Source organism: Lepus europaeus, chromosome 8 (assembly GCF_033115175.1).
Source record: "Lepus europaeus isolate LE1 chromosome 8, mLepTim1.pri, whole genome shotgun sequence".
Classification (NCBI taxonomy): domain Eukaryota; kingdom Metazoa; phylum Chordata; class Mammalia; order Lagomorpha; family Leporidae; genus Lepus; species Lepus europaeus.
Window position 1 is genome coordinate 90,559,977 of NC_084834.1, and position 15,778 is coordinate 90,575,754.

Here is a 15,778-nt window from a genome sequence, read left to right on the forward strand (position 1 = left end):
GAGGTCTGATTCTGCGGCGATCTGGAAACCCTGGGAGGCCCGAGTTTCTCACTGACTCCCGTTCTCAACAGCCCTTCTCGGGCTCATTCTCAACACCAGCTGAACCGCAGTGGAGCAAACAGCTTCAGGGGATTGACCTTCAGCGCCCTTCTTGGGAGGGGAGGGGAGGGGGGGCTGGGGGGGCACCCGACACCCCCGAGCCCCGCAGCGTGGCGGAGACGGGCTCCCGCCTGGGCCTCCGTGCGGTCAGTGCGCAGACTGCGGGGGACGGAAGGGAGCAGCCGAGGGGTCTGTCAGGGAGATGGCGGCCGAGCGGATTAAGAGCTTGGTGGAGAGAGCTTGCTACTATCTGGAGAAGCAAGATTCAGCCCCACAGCTCCGGAGGGGAGGCAGGCGTGGGAGCCTGTGATGCGACATAAACGGCTGCTCGTCCGCCTTTCCCTCCTCTGCCCTTTCTGTCGTTTTTATACACCCGCGCAAACAAGATCGTCCCAGTGGTTGATTCCGGAGGCGAAGGAAAGCGGATGGAAAAGCCCCAGAAAGAAAGCAGACGTGCTGGGGAAGGAGGGAGGGAGGCCGTCCTGCGGGATGCGGCTCTGGACCTGGGAGCTCCCCGTTGGGTGGCGGAGGAGGTGGGGCGAGGGCAGCGCGTAGAAAAGCCGGAACGCAGCCAGCCGCCCGCACAGCCCGCAGCCCGGAGGCGGCGGAGCTGGGCGCCCGCAGGGATCCTCGCTCCGGGAGCGCCCGCGTGAGTCACCCGCTGAGCTGTCGCAGTCGTCACCCAGAGGAAACCAGGCACGGGGCGGGGCGCGTCCCTGGTGCGCTGGCGCGCTCTGCCCGCGCCGCGGTGTCCCTGGGCTCCCGCCTGCTCGGGTCCTCTGGCTGGCGGGCTCCAGCCCTAGCCCCGGGCCGTAGCGCAAGAGTTAACTGGCGCAGCTAGGAGCGCCTGAGGAGGAAGGAAGGAAGGAAATTGCTGCGGTCCTGAAAGTTTTTTTTTTTACTTCTCTCTTCTTTGTCCCGCAGAGGTGAGTGCCGAGAGGCTGCGGCGGCTGCGGCACTGGCTTTCCGGGGGCTGGGCTTGCGCTCCGCTCCTGCAGCCCTCCCTGGCCTGCCCGGGGACCGCGCAACGTCGCGCTCGGACCTCCACCGCGGATCTCTCTGGAGCGCGTGCGGCGAGCCATGGACGGCGCAGACCTGGCCGGGAAGATCCTGTCCACCTGGCTGACGCTGGTGCTCGGCCTCATCCTGCTACCTTCGGCCTTCGGTGTGTCCCTGGGCATCTCTGAGATCTACATGAAGATCCTGGTGAAAACTTTAGAGGTGAGGGCCCGGGGGGATGAGCCCCGCAACTCTGAGGGCTTACGGCCAGGACCCGTGTTCGTGCGGGCAGAGCCCAGTTGACGCGAGGGCCAGGTCGGTGGTCGGGGAACCCGTGTGCTTTCGCTCCCGCACTAGCGCAGCCGGCTCCACAACTTCTCCCGCAGAACCCGAGGGATCCGGGCTGAGACCACTGGACCACCCTACTGTCTCCTCCCCGTTTTATTATTCCTATTTTATCGATTAGAATAACAATGCGACCGCCTTGGTACTGGCACCGTCTATGTCCACCGTGCCCTGCAGCTGTCACTCCCCTGGTTTTTACAACCTCAGGTTTCAGAGGTCCTTTTGTGTACTAAGGCATCCTGTTCTACTGTGCACCCAAGATAAGAACCCAATTGCTGGATGGCAGAAAGACATCTGATTTTATTTTAGTGGAGTCATGGAAATTTTATCTGACCGGTGGCACTTGAAATGCCATTGAAAGGGTGTATTCTTTGACCTCAGCTCTGTCTATTCTGTTATTTCCAATAACAGAAGTGGGGGTAAGAAGGAGCTTACCCTGACACAGGGCTTTTTGTTTGTTTGTTTGTTTGTTTGTTTGTTTGTTTGAATTAAGTTTCCAAAAGCTCTGTAAGGTTGGGAGGGCCTTTTACAGATAAGGACTCAAAGTAAGTTCAGTGTTTGGATTTGTTTAAATGCTGGGTTGGTACAGGACTGTGAACCGAGAGTCTTTGTAGATGATACTGGTTTGCTTAGATGGGATACCAGAATCCCAGCTGTCTGTGTGTGACCTTAGGGAAATCACCCACTTCTTGTGCCTCTTTATGCTCAGCTATAAGATCGGGGTCCATGATACCCCTAGAAAAACGCCTGCCTATGTTAGGTGCTGTATGAGGCCTTTTCAAAAAGTTCACAGAAAAACAAAAGATAAGGGTTTTTTTGGTACAAAATAATTATTAACATCTGTGTGAAGTTTTCTCATAATGTGCATTTCCATGAACTTTTTGAAGGTCCATTGGGTAAGTGTCTCTTGCTATTAAAGGAAAAATATGTTCTTTTTTTTTTTTTTTTTTTTAAGATTATTTATTTGAGAGGCAGAGTTACAGAGAGGGAGAGACACAGAGGTCTTCCACCTGCTGGTTCACTCCGATCTGAAGCCAGAAGCCAGGAACTTCTTCCAGGACTCCCATGACAGTGCAGGGGCCCAAGCACTTGGGCCATCTTCCACTGTTTTCCCAGGCCATAAGCAGAGAGCTGGATGGGAAGAGGAGAAGCCAGGATAAGAACAGGTGCCCACATGGGATGCTGGCACTGCAGGTGGAGGCTTAGCCTACTACGTATGCCACAGTGCTGGCCCTAGCCAGATGTTCATCTCTAACCCTGCACTAACCTTTGACACAGCTCCTCCCAGCTTATCTCCTTGTCCAACTTGTCTCTGTGGCTAGTGTTCCCTCCTTCTCAGAACTCTGAGATGACTGAACTGTTTTCCCACCCAGCAGCCAATGTCCACGTGAGGCTGGAGTGAAGCTGCATCACATGCGTTGGCTTCCAGGTGCTCACTCCTGTCTGTCCCATTTCGGTATTTCAAGGTTTCCTTAAAAGAGCTGTGGAATTTGAATAGGGAGTCACTTCGTGAGCCAGCTCTGCTTTGTTGGTCATGGCTACCTGGAGCTTCTGTGTTTGGGAGCAGCTGGACTCATCAGGAAAGGAGGTTGGGGTCCCAGAGTGATTGTTGTTTTAGGTGCAGGGGAGGGAAATAGCATCCTTCCACTAGAAGTGTGAGATGTTTAAACGCCGTTTCTGTTAGGCTGGTGTTAGTGCAATGGGTTGCTTTTCCCAACTATAAGTGTCATTCCCTTAAAAAATTGTACCCATTATTTGGTTGTAGAATATCTTTAGTTCTGGACAAGTGCTCTGCTCTCTTGTAGATGCCATTCAACAACTGGCCCGTTAGTGACTCATTGTTCCAAGTTCTCAAATTGATTTGGTTCTTTTCTTTACATCCTGGTCCCAAGAATATCCTTTGGGCTAGTTGACCAGAACTGGATATTTCTCTAGTTTCTTTGGTGATTTACATACTATTTTAAGGGATCATGTAGTTTTATGCATTATGGATTCACTTTTACAAGCTTTATTGTCAGTGGGAGGCTTTTTCATGACCATACACTCAAATTTGTAAGTTGGAATATGTGTAGGCTACCTTCTGAGTAGTTGACTGTGGTACTTGTTACTTGTCAAGTAACTCATCAAACCGAACAGTCTTCTTTGATTCCTTCTTCGTTCATCAGTTCAGACAATATTTGTTTATTGAACACCCACTGCATGCCTTCTCCTGTACTTCATGTATGCATAAGTTCCTAATATGGCAAGCTACTTGATAACAAGGCTTGAATACTTAGAATGTTTAGTGAGGCCTTCGGAAAACGGAAGTAGAGGCGCGCGCCAGGGCCGGCGGTGACCCGGCTGATAGCGGTGACCGAGCGAAAGAGAAAGTGGCTGCCGCGGCCGGCTTGGAGCGGCCCTCTGAGCTCGGTTTCGAGGCGGTGCGGGCGTCACAGAGCAGCCCTGCGGAGGCCTGAGCTGCGGGTTGAGAACTGTGTGGCATCAACCCGGATTCCAGTCATGGGCGCGTCTACATCGACTCCGGTGGCGAAAGCTTCTGGGCCGCAGACTGTATCCCCTCCTTCCGATTGCCCGGTGCATGACGGGAAAGCCACAGGTTGTCCGGTGACCGCAGGACCGACTGACTCACAGCATGAGAAGAAAACCTATTCGGTGCCTGCTCACCAGGAACGCGCATAAGAGTACGTGGAGTGTCCCGTCACGGGCGCCCGGTTCAAGGCCAAGGACGACCCGGATCCTTCCAATCTGATGCCACCAGCGAACCGAACGCCAGCCCCAGATCAGCCTTTTGCTTTGTCGACTGTCAGGGAGGAGTCGTCCATTCCGAGAGCAGGTTCCGAGAAAAAGTGGGTTTATCCCTCGGAACAGATGTTTTGGAACGCAATGTTAAGGAAGGGGTGGAAATGGAAGGATGAAGACATCAGTCAGAGAGACATGCACAACATCATTAAAATCCACAGTCAGAACAACGAGCAGGCCTGGAAGGAGATTCTGAAGTGGGAAGTCCTTCATGCGGCAGAGTGTCCTTGTGGTCCCTCCTTGATCCGGTGTGGAGGGAAGGCCAGAGAGTATTCACCGAGGGCAAGGATTCGTTCCTGGATGGGGTATGAGTTGCCTTTCGACCGGCACGATTGGATCGTCGACCGCTGTGGGACGGAAGTTCGATATGTGATCGACTACTATGACGGTGGCGAAGTCAACAAGGATTACCAGTTCACCATCCTGGACGTCCGGCCCGCCCTGGATTCATTCTCAGCCGCGTGGGACAGAATGAAAGTCGCTTGGTGGCGCTGGACTTCGTAAGCACTCTTCCGTTTGAGACGGAAACTAATTTTTTTTCCTGAGAGGAACATTATTTCCCCCAAACCAAATTGCACTCATGATGTCCCAGGAACTTCAAAACAGTGTTGGTGATATTAAATCCTTTCATTTATCCTGAAAAAAAAAAAAAAAGAATACTTTTAGTGAGTCTCTAAACTAGGGACCTTCAAGGGGTATAGAATAATTTGTTTTGCATATGTATGTCAGTATTATAACTTTATATTGTGAAAATTATTTTAGGAATATAAACTATGAAAAAGAAAAGCTTTTGGCCGAAGAGACATTTAGAGGACAGTGAGGGTATGTGTTGGAATCTCAGGATGGGTATGTGAAGTTTTTATGTTTTTCCAGCAGGAGCATGGATTAAACATTGGAAACTACTGCTCTCAACCATGAAAATTAATTGTAAGCTTAATGATAAGGATCAGAGAGGGAAAAGATTCCTGTTTGTTGGCATAAAGTTCAGGGTTAGAGAGAAATAAAAAATGGAAGGAGAAAATAGTATTGATGCAGAAGAAACAAGTAAGGGAATGGAATGTGAGATATAAAGTCATCCAATTTAACCAGAAAATACAGGCACAAACACTTAGTGTTTGTGAACTGATTTTCTCTCCACTTTTGTGGAATAAAATGGGAGCATGAAAAGATTACTACAAATTTCTGGCCTTCTGATCTTGGGCAGGTCACTTAATGTTGCAACGTTAGTTTCTCCATGTGCATATAAGAATATGCCACATGGCTTATTGTGCAGGTTAAGGGAGGAAAGGGGGTTGAAAGCACTTGGTACATAGTAAGTACTTAAGTCTTAGTGGAGTCTGAACTGGAGCACTCTTTATTGTTTTTATTTATTTTCTGCTCACATGAGGCTAAGATTTAACCTCTTATGTCTTTAATGGGTCAATACACCTACTCAGGCCAAGTCGTCTTGCTTTTTGATTTAATTATTATTATTTTCTTTTACTGTCTCTTCTACCCACCAGTTAGTTTTACATCTTTTAAAAAAGGCATGCCATACCCCCTTTTCACTTTGCCAATTGGACTTTTATGTCTTTATTGGTCATTTAAGTGGGGCAAAGGAACTATCCTGTTAAAGCTCAGGCAAACTGAATGTTTGTCTTGTAACCTGTCAGAGGAAACAAATGAAAAAAAAAAAAAAAAGGCATGTCGGTAATTCTCATATGGTTATGACATCTGTATAAGAAATACCTCCAGGATTGGGAATAATAATAAATGTGCTAGAAGTCAATGGCTCATTATGTTGTGGGCTCGGTTAGGACTAAATTCCTATATTCCTACTCTAGGCTCTTGCCTCTTAATTAGAAAAACATTCTAAGTACAGGCATAAACACAATGTATAAAGTGATAAAGTTTATTCAAAAGGTGAGGAACACACACACACACATACACATACACATACAGCATTGTTCAGGGATACTGGGCCAGGATGTTCAGGGATAGTGGGCCAGGAAGGGAAAAGAGAAATTTCCATGTCCTGCTTGCTCTGGATCCACGTGGAGAGGGAGAGAGAGCCTCCCCTCTTCCCTTTACCAGGCTTCTTATGAGCTTAGAAAGAGGAATGGTTACATGGTAATGGCCCCAGGTCCCAGGTAAGGGGAGGTATATCCTAGGGAAAGGGTAATTTGATTGACAAGTAGGTAGATAGGATTACATGGGGTGGGGGTATGTGGCTTCCAGCTCCTGGCCCTAATCTGGCTACCTGCCTTATCCCATATAATTTACAATGGAAAATAATAATAAAGAATAATAGAGCTACCAAAAGGACACAATAGGCATTTATCTTAATTCCACAACAAGTCTGTAAGACAGGGTCTGTTATTACTTCCATTGACAAACTAGGGAGTGAGGAGTCAGAGAGGACATTTGGGCAGTGGCACACAGCTGTCAGTGGGAGAATTGGAGTTTTATTGTAAATGAGGAGTCCAAGTTCTTTTTTTTTTTTTTTTTTTAACTAATTTTTTTTGAAAGGCATAGGGAGAGAGAGAAAGGTATCTTTTATCCTCCAGATGCCTACAATAGCCAGAGCTGAGCCAGGCTGATGCCAGGAGACTGAAAGTCATTCTGGATCTCCCATGTGGTGGCAGGGACCCAAGTCCTTGAGCCATCATCACTTGCTGCTTCCCATGGTGTGCATTAGCAGGAAGCTGTAATTGGAAGTGGAGTCAAGACTCGAACCCAGGCACCCTGATACAAAATACGGGCATACCCAGTGGTGTGTCTTAAACCGCTGTGCCAAATGCCTGCCCCAAGCCTGAGTTCTTAATCTGCCAGAATAACAGCCTCTAAAAGAAACTTTTATTTTGCTACAGATGGTGGCCAGCTGCTACTTAATTAAACATAATATTAATTAAACATAATGACTTTAGAATTTGTGTACAACTTTGTGCATTTTTAGCTCCTTTCCCTTTATTTAGTTAATCTTTAATCTTTGGTCATATCTTTTTAGTGTAAAATTGGATGTTGTAATTGTCTAGGTGACCCTGTCACAATTTTGCAAGCTTCTGATCTAAGCTTCAAAGATGATACTCGAGACCATTTCCGCTTGGAGAATTTTAGACAACTTGGTGAACTTTGGATGCTCCTAGAGGCTGTGGAAATTCAGTGGAGAAAACCTGACTGATGAGTGCCTGTGGACTTTCCTTGGAGGGCAGGGTTAGCAGGGCAGAGGGACAGTGGGGATTGTTAGAAGCCGCTTTGGTGATCGGAGCCCTCTTGCCTTTAGGCAGATGTGTTCTGCGGTTGCTCTGGAAGAGATCTTCTGCCTTTGTGTTTACAGCTGGCTTGATAGTGTAAGAGCTACTTATTGGGAGATGGACTGAGGAGCTGGAAAACTGTGATCATTTTGGTACCTCCATAGTGTGAGGGGTGTGGGGAGGGAGGAGGAAGCCACTGTTTTTCTGCTTTCTGGTACACTGCGTGATGGGTACCACTAGATTCCCTCCTTTAATCTTCACAACCACCCTGGTGTTTGTCCCTGCTGTAGAGATGATGAATTGGATGCCCAGACAGGTTCAGGTCAAAGTGAATTCCAGCCAGGTCTGCAGTTGCAACATCCATCTCCTCTGGCTGCAAAGCACAGGTGCCATCTCATTTTCCCTGCACAGTAAAGCTAATTCCCTTTGGCGTCAAATGGCGGCTTCTCCAGCCTTAAAATGTGCTTATCTTGAGTGTCATAACTGCATTTTGTAGGGCAAACTTGGGAGCTACCGTTTGGGTTGAGGTTATGCGTTGGTGAAACTTGGCTAGCGGCAGAACATGGAGCTCTTTGTCACATATCTCGCTATTTGAGGAATGTCACGTCATCTGCTCTGGCTGCCACAATAAAATACCTCAGACTGGGGGGCCTGAACAGCAGACATTCATTTTTCCTTCATTTTGAAGGCTAGAAGTCCAAGGTCAAGGTGTCAGTATGTTTACTTTCATTCAGAGGCCTCTCCCCTGGGCTTGTATGGGTGCTTCTCTCTCACTGTCTACCTTGCTTTTTCTGCACACACACCCTGGTGTCTCTGTGTCCACATTTCCTCTCCCAGAAACACTGGTCAGATAGGAGTAGGACCCTCTAATGGCTTCCTCATAATTTAATTGCCTTTAAAAGATCCTGTCTCCAAATAGGGTTTTTCAAAAAGTTCTTAGAAAATGAGGTTTAAAAGCAAGTTTATTTTCATGCAAAAAAAATTTGAAGTCCATGCATAGTTTTTGCCATAATATTCATTTCCATAGAACCTTTTAATTTCATCTTTCATTTCCTTAGAAGTGATAATTGATGCCAAAGCTTTAAGTGAAAAACTATAGAAATAGCCTTCACCTCAAATGAGAAAAGATGGCAGGTCCTAGTCCAGTTTGAGAACTCCTTCATGAAATCAGTATGAATCTAGAATGACCTAACCAGACTAGGACTGAGGCCGGTTTTTTGTTTTTTTTTTTAAGATTTGTTTATTTGTTTGAAAGGCAGAGGGACAGAGAGATGAGAGAGAGAGAGATCTTCCATCCCCTGGTTATTTTCCCAAATGCCCCCCGATAGCCAGGACTGGGCCTGGATGAAGCCAGGAGCCAGGAACTCCATTTGAGTCTCCCACGTGGGTGGTAGCAGGAGCCCAAGTACTGGAGCCATCATTTGCTGCTTTCCCAGGTGCATTAGCAGGAAGCTGAATTGGAAGTGGAGCAACCAGGAATGGAACTGGTGCTCTGATATGGGATGCTGGTCCCTGGGCTGAGTTTTGTTAACATTGGTGATTTGCCACTTGAAGCTGGGAGATTTGGTTTGTCTTTGCTGGGTGCTCTCCTGGTGCTCATGGTTTGCTCCTGCTTGGTTCTTGGGGTGGTGATGCAGGGGTCCTGATGTCTTTAATTCATGCCTTACTCCCTGACCTTTGACCTTCAAGTGTGTTTTAGTTATTTATTCTCTTATCAATTATTTTCTCATTTATTTGAAAATTGTTGGGGCTGGTGTCGTGGTGCAGCAGGTTAAGCCATCACTTACAACGTTGGCGTCCCATATGGGTGCCAGTTTGTGTTCTGGTTGCCCCATTTCCCATCCAGCTGTCTGCTAATGTGCCTAGGAAAGCAGTGGAAGATGGCTCCGTGTTTGGGCCCCTGCACCCATGTGGGAGACCCAAATGGAATTCCAGACTCCTGGATTCAGCTAGCTGTTATGACCATTTGAGGAATGAACCAGCAAATAGAAGATTTCTTTGTTTCTCTGTCTCTCTAACTTTGCCTTTCAAATAAATAAATCTTTTTAAAAAAAAATTGTTGTAAGCTCTCAGGTTAACAAACCTTTCTGAACCTAGCAAAAATGGAAGTTTTTGTCTTAATGTGTTATTAGTGCTTATTTCTGTTTATAATCATTTCAGTGCTTTTTACCTCTTCTTTTGTTCTTTCTCCCTCAAATCTGTCCTTTTAGACATTGTTAGCTTCTGAAATTTTCATCCTCTAGATTTGATTTTAATTGCTTCTTTTCTAACCAAAAGAAATACACCAACTCATAATTTTTTTTAAAGATTTATTTATTTGCTTGAAAGTCAGAGTTACAGAGAGAGAGAAGAGGCAGAGAGAGAGAGAAAGAGAAAGAGAAAGAGAAAGAGAAAGAGAAAGAGAAAGAGAAAGAGAAAGAGAGAGGTCTTCCATCCGCTGGTTCACTCCCCAGTTGGCCACAACAGCCAGAGCTATGCCGATCTGAAGCCGGGAGCCAGGAGCTTCTTCCAGTCTCCCACATGGATGCAGGGGCCCAAGGAGTTGGGCCTCCTTCTACTGCTTTCTCAGGCTACAACAGAGAGCCAGATCAGAAGTGGAGCAGCCAGGGCTTGAACCAGCGCCTATATGGGATGCCGGCACTGTAGGCAGTGGCCTTACCTGCTAGCCACAGCGCTGGCCCCTTCACGATTCTTTAGAATGCTGAGTTGCAAAAGTTCACTTGTGGTTTTTGAACTATGATCTTGAAGGTAAATGATTTTGGAAATGCATAAAAAGACATTTAAAAATTTATAAAAATCACATTTGGTATATTTCTTTATACTGTGTGTACATTCAAAGCAAACTGAGAAGTTTTCTTCCACTTCTTAGAATCTCTCAAATCCTCTTAATCATAACATTTTGCCCTGTACCTGAGTAGGTAAGTAACGAGTTGCACACAATTTTCTTTAATTCGTGATTTCCCGATTCCTTTCTGGCTCTTAAGTCTGTGCTGCCTCTCAAGCCTCCTTCCTTCCTTCCTTCCTTCCCTCCCTCCATCCCTCCCTCCTTTTCTTCCTTCTTTCCTTCCAAAAAAATGTATTTTTATTTCCTTAGATATAAACACAGATATAGAGGAGAGCTTCCATCCATTGGTCCACTCCCCAGATGGTTGGGTTTGGCTAGTTTGAAACCAGGAGCCAGGAACTCCATCTGGGTCTGCCACATGGGTGGCAGGGACCCAAGTACTTGGGCCATCTTCTGCTACTTTCCCAGGTACATTACCAGGGAGCTGGATCAGAAGCAGAGCAGCCGGGATTTGATACTGCATTGTAAGCCACATCTTAACCCACTGTGCCACAATGCTGGCCTCAGGGCTTTATGTTTAATTTCAGTGGTGTATAAGAATGGTTTATATATTTTCCGTTGTGTCTGACCAGTTTAAATTAATACTTCTTGTTTTTGAACAGTGGGCCACGATACGCATTGAAAAAGGAACCCCAAAGGAGTCAGTTCTTAAAAATTCAGCCTCTGTTGGTAAGTCTTCCTTTTCATTTTTATTGTTAAAAATAATCAAACTGGTAGGTGTATATCTACCCAACTTGAACTTAAAGATGCACAGAACAGAGTGTTACAGACTTTAGACCATCCAAAATTCTCCCCTTCATGTAGAATGGTAGCTGTTTGAGTTGTGGTTGACTTTTCAGTCTGAAGGTGATAATTTATGTTGGATCTTCGATGTGTTCATTCAGACATTATTTTCCTTCCTAAGAGCTTGTGCTTGAAGCTGACTGCCTGTGGTTCTAAAGATGTTGTGAATGGCCAAAAAAAAAAAAAAAAAAAAAAAAAGAAAGTAAAAAAAGTGGACTAGTTGGACTACTTAGGAGTTAGCATTTGTTGTTGAGGTTTCAGTAGTACCTTATTCTAACTGCTGCTGCAGTCTTCAAAGTATGTTCCTCAAAATGTACTTTCTTGCTGAAGGCTCATTCGTCATATATGAGCTGTGGTTTCCAGTAAAATAAGCTTGGGAATGAACACATATTTTACCTTCCTTTTAGAGAATACTAGTTCATGATAATAAAGATTCAGATAAGTCTTGCAATAAAGAAACACAGTTAATTTTATTTAATGTAGTATTTCCTAAACTTATTTGCCCATAATATCTTTTTCCCCTATGATATCTGTTAGATATGAGACCGTAGTCTTGGTAGAAGTGAGCTAACAAATTGACTGGCCTAAACCACTCCAGGCCTCTTCTGTGTGCTTTCTATTTGTCTGAATAAACTTTTTCATTTTGGGGTAAGATTCTTAAATTTTTTATAAAAATTTATTTATTTTCATTCATTTTTGAAAGGTACCCAGACATATGAGGGAGAAAGAGAGAAGCAGAAGCAAAGAGACAGACAGATACAGAGAGATGGAGACGTAGAATCTTCCATCTGCTGGTTCACTCCCCAAATGCCCACAACAGCCAGGGCTGGGCCAGGCTGAAGCCAGGAACATGGAACTCCATCTGGATCTCTAATATAGGTTGCAGAGGCCCAAGTACTTGAGACATCATCTGCTGCCTTGCAGGGTGTGCCTTATCAGGAATCTGAAATCAGAATCAGAGCCAGGACTTGAACCCAGACCCTCAGATAATGGGATGCAGATGTCCTGAGTAATGATTAACTGTTACACCAAATGCCTGTCCCAGTAGAAATTTTAGTAATTAAAACACCAGGTTCGTAGGGGAATAGAATTCTGTGGAAGTGATACCTATGCAATAAGGAAGAAATTGGTTACTAGATTTAATTAAAAGCTAAGTCTTTATATGTTTTTCAAAAATAATGTGGAAGCATCTTTGTGCTCCTGAGTTTAGAGTTAGAAATGGCCAACTGTCAGAAGTGGGCTGTATTGTCTGGAGGCCTGTCTAAAAAGAATTGTAGAAATTGTATGTTGTAGTGAGTCTGGAAATAAAGTATTCATCTGGAAACGCTGAGCATTGCTGCATACTGACCAGTAGAGCTCTGTGGTGCATATGGAAATGGACCCAAGGACTATCGCCAGGTTGGGTTATTTCTGCAGGGCTTAGTCCTATCTTTTTATTGCCAGATATGTTCCCTCAGGTGTAGCAGATCTGCTAATTTTTTTTTTCTGGTTATATTTTTTAAAAGTGTGTCCTTATGGTTTAAGGAGAGAGCAAACTTGTTTGCCATTTTTTTGATGTCCGGGTAAGACTGGGCTGTCACTGATCTTGAGTGAAATTCTACGGGCCCTATAGACTGGAGTCCTGGACCATGAATCTTCAAGGGCACAGGGTAGGCTTCACTTTGGTAGATTAAGGTGATTAAAAAAATCACTAGACTGCGGGGCCGGTGCTGTGGTGTAGTGGGTAAAGCTGCTACCTGCAATGCCAGCATCCCATATGGGTGCTGGTTTGGGTCCCGGCTGTTCCACTTCCGATCCAGCTCTCTGCTGTGGCCTGGGAAAGCAGTAGAAGATGGCCCTCCCCATGTGAGAGATCCAGAAGAAGCTTATATTTAAAAAAAATATATATTGCTAGACTGGGCTAGTGTCATGGAGTAGCACGTAAAGTTGTCGCCTGAAATGCCTACATCTCATAAAGGCTCTGGTTCATGTCTGGCTGCCCCACTTAAGATCTTGCTCCCTGCTAATGCACCTGAGAAAGGCAGCAGAAGATGGCCCAAGTGTTTGGGCCCCTGCCACCCATGTAGGAGATGGGGTGAAGCTCCTGGCTCCTGGTTTGGCCTGACCCAGCCCTGGTCTTTGTAACCTTCTGGGGAGTGAACCAGTGGATGGAAAATCTGTCTGTCTGTCTCTCTCTCTCTCTCTCTCTTTGACTTTCAAATAAATAAATCTTAAAAAAGAAATCACTAGATGAGGGTGTCCAGTAGCATGGGTTTAGTTTTTTTTTTTCTTAGCTCGTACACAAGTGAGAACCTTACAAATTCTTTCACCTGTTGGATTATTATTATTTTTGTCATGTCTTTTCTATTTTTCATCTCTGTCGATGGTTCTTCCAAGAACGAGTGGAGGTGAACAGGAAGAGAAAATACAAATCGCAGTGGTTTTTCTAAGGCTGTTACCTATAAAATGTGTCATGTTTCATTCAGGGTGGCTGCCCTTTTTTTCAGCCTGTGAAATTGGGAATCGACTCTCACTGTTAGTGAGTGTCTGTGATAGCCAAGGCTGACATGGAATCCAAAGATGGTGCAGATGGAGTTCCTGTGGGGAGGCAGGCTGCAGCAGGCCACTGTAATTGATGCTGGAAGAGCTGCATGTGCCAAGGACGATGTGAGCTCTCATTTAGGCTCTGTTAATCCCGCAGCTCTGCATGGCCTGCACAGCAGCTCCTGTACTGACTGCTCGAGTAACCAGGACTTAACTGTGTCTGTGAGCATCTGTGATTTGTAGTTTAGTGATTTCTAACTGTTGGTTCATCCTGGTATTTGGAGTCATCAGAGAAGTAGTGTCATAATCCTAGACAGACTGAGAGAGGATGATGAAACACATGGAGCACTTGTGTGCCTGGCTGGTGCAATCTTCCATCTTTGGAGCATCATGTCTGTGTACTGCTGCCAATGGTAGCACAAGTCAAGGTTGAGCCAATCAAAGGTTAGGCGGAGGTCGCAGGCAGGCCCTAGGGCCCTGGGAGTGTGGGTGTGATATTGAGATGTTTCTGAATGATATTGTCTTGATGATAATTTTGGGAAACTCAGAGGGACAGATTAGCTAAATAGAGAAAATAGTTATGTTTGTTTTCTGCACAAAAAAATTCCTTCTACTGCTCTTTTACTTAATGAAACACATTTTTTGAAATGTATTTAAAGGCATCCTCCCATGCTGGCGCCGTGGCTTAACAGGCTAATCCTCCACCTTGCGGCGCCGGCACACCGGGTTCTAGTCCCGGTTGGGGCGCCGGATTCTATCCCGGTTGCCCCTCTTCCAGGCCAGCTCTCTGCTATGGCCTGGGAAGGCAGTGGAGGATGGCCCAAGTCCTTGGGCCCTGCACCCGCATGGGAGACCAGGAGAAGCACCTGGCTCCTGGCTTTGGATCAGCACGATGTGCCGGCCACAGCGGCCATTGGAGGGTGAACCAATGGCAAAAAGGAAGACCTTTCTCTCTGTCTCTCTCTCTCACTATCCACTCTGCCTGTCAAAAAAAAAAAAAAAAAAAAAAAAAAAAAAGGCATCCTCCCTAGTTAAATCCCCTCTTGTATTATATTTCTATGCTTTTACTGAATAACCCAAATTAAAAGCTAAACCTAGGGAAATACCTTGTGTTTAAATAAATCTCTTGTTTTTAGCCGTATTCTCTTGTCTTTTATTAAAAACTAATTTACTGAGCTTGAGATATGATTATGAGTAAGATCTCTTTAAAAACCTCTAGTATTGAAGTGGGTGTTTAGCCTATTGATTGAGATACACAAACCCCACTTTGCAGTTCCTGGGTTCAAATCCCCACTCCAGCTCCTTTCTCCAGTTTCTTGCCAATGCAGACCCTGGGAGCCAGTGGTGGTGGCTCAAGTAATTGGGTTTCCACCACCACATAGGAGTCCTGGATTGAGTTCCTGGCTCCTGGCTGTGGACCCAGCCTAGTCACAGCTGTTGTGAATATGTGGTGAATGACCCAGTGGATAACAGCTCTTTCTGTGTTTATGTCTATGCCTTTTTCTCTCCCCGACCTCCATCTCAAAAAAAAAAAAAAAAAAAAAAAAATCCCTGTTATTGCATGTTCCTCTTCTACTTTTGAGAGATTTTTCCTCATCATTAATATACAGATGAAGATAAATCATCTTTCTCTCTCCAATTAATTGTGCTACAGTGAGAATTAAACATCAGAGGAGTGTATAGAGTGGCGCTTTTGCCCTGTTTTTGGTCCTCTGAGAAAGATTTGCCGGAAGCACTACATAAGAATGTGAACACCGCAGAGGTGAACAGTAATGGCTCACTTACTGCTTTTTCTCAGTAGTGCTTTCACTGTTCCAGATGTGGGACAACTGCATCCCCAGGACCGTGGAGCTCTCGAGGTCTGCCTGAAGTTTTAACATTTATTATTTTAGCCTGTGGTAAATAGCAGAAGGGATCATTTGAGTTTCAAGAGCCAAATGTTTTGGGCATTGGCTGGTTTCCAGAGTTGGTTAAGCTCAAATCAGTTGGTAATTTTGATTGAAATTATAATAAATATAATTAATTATGTAATTATAGTGAGTCAAGTTGAATTCCACTGTAATTGCCCTATGGTACTAGGACATTGTGAATGATCAGCAGTCAGATGTCAACAGGCATGAATAAAGGCCTGCAGTTGATGTGGGGGTGAGTC

The 15,778-nt window shown here is 45.5% G+C and overlaps 2 protein-coding genes and 1 non-coding gene across 4 annotated transcripts in view; all 3 read left to right on the plus strand.

Annotated features, from left to right (window-relative positions):
- The first annotated feature begins 718 nt into the window (after nucleotides 1–718).
- The window catches only part of GPAT3 (glycerol-3-phosphate acyltransferase 3), a 70,315-nt gene continuing 55,255 nt past the window's right edge, over nucleotides 719–15,778 (plus strand). Inside the window, exons 1-3 of one of the 2 annotated variants that reach the window (XM_062199179.1) lie at nucleotides 719–748; nucleotides 1,024–1,320; nucleotides 10,923–10,989. In XM_062199179.1, coding sequence (XP_062055163.1) covers nucleotides 1,180–1,320; nucleotides 10,923–10,989 — 208 coding nt within the window. In that variant the 5' untranslated portion in view covers nucleotides 719–748; nucleotides 1,024–1,179. Of the gene's footprint in view, nucleotides 749–858; nucleotides 1,321–10,922; nucleotides 10,990–15,778 lie in introns of those variants that run through there. The other variant, XM_062199180.1, reaches the window with a different exon arrangement.
- Nucleotides 3,884–4,788, plus strand: LOC133765634 (holocytochrome c-type synthase-like). The gene is given in 1 exon segment (XM_062199177.1): nucleotides 3,884–4,788. A coding segment is annotated over 1 exon segment (804 nt). The 5' UTR covers nucleotides 3,884–3,942; the 3' UTR covers nucleotides 4,747–4,788.
- LOC133766130 (small nucleolar RNA SNORA27) lies at nucleotides 5,777–5,905 on the plus strand. The gene has a single exon (XR_009866681.1). It is a non-coding gene; the product is annotated as a small nucleolar RNA SNORA27 (small nucleolar RNA).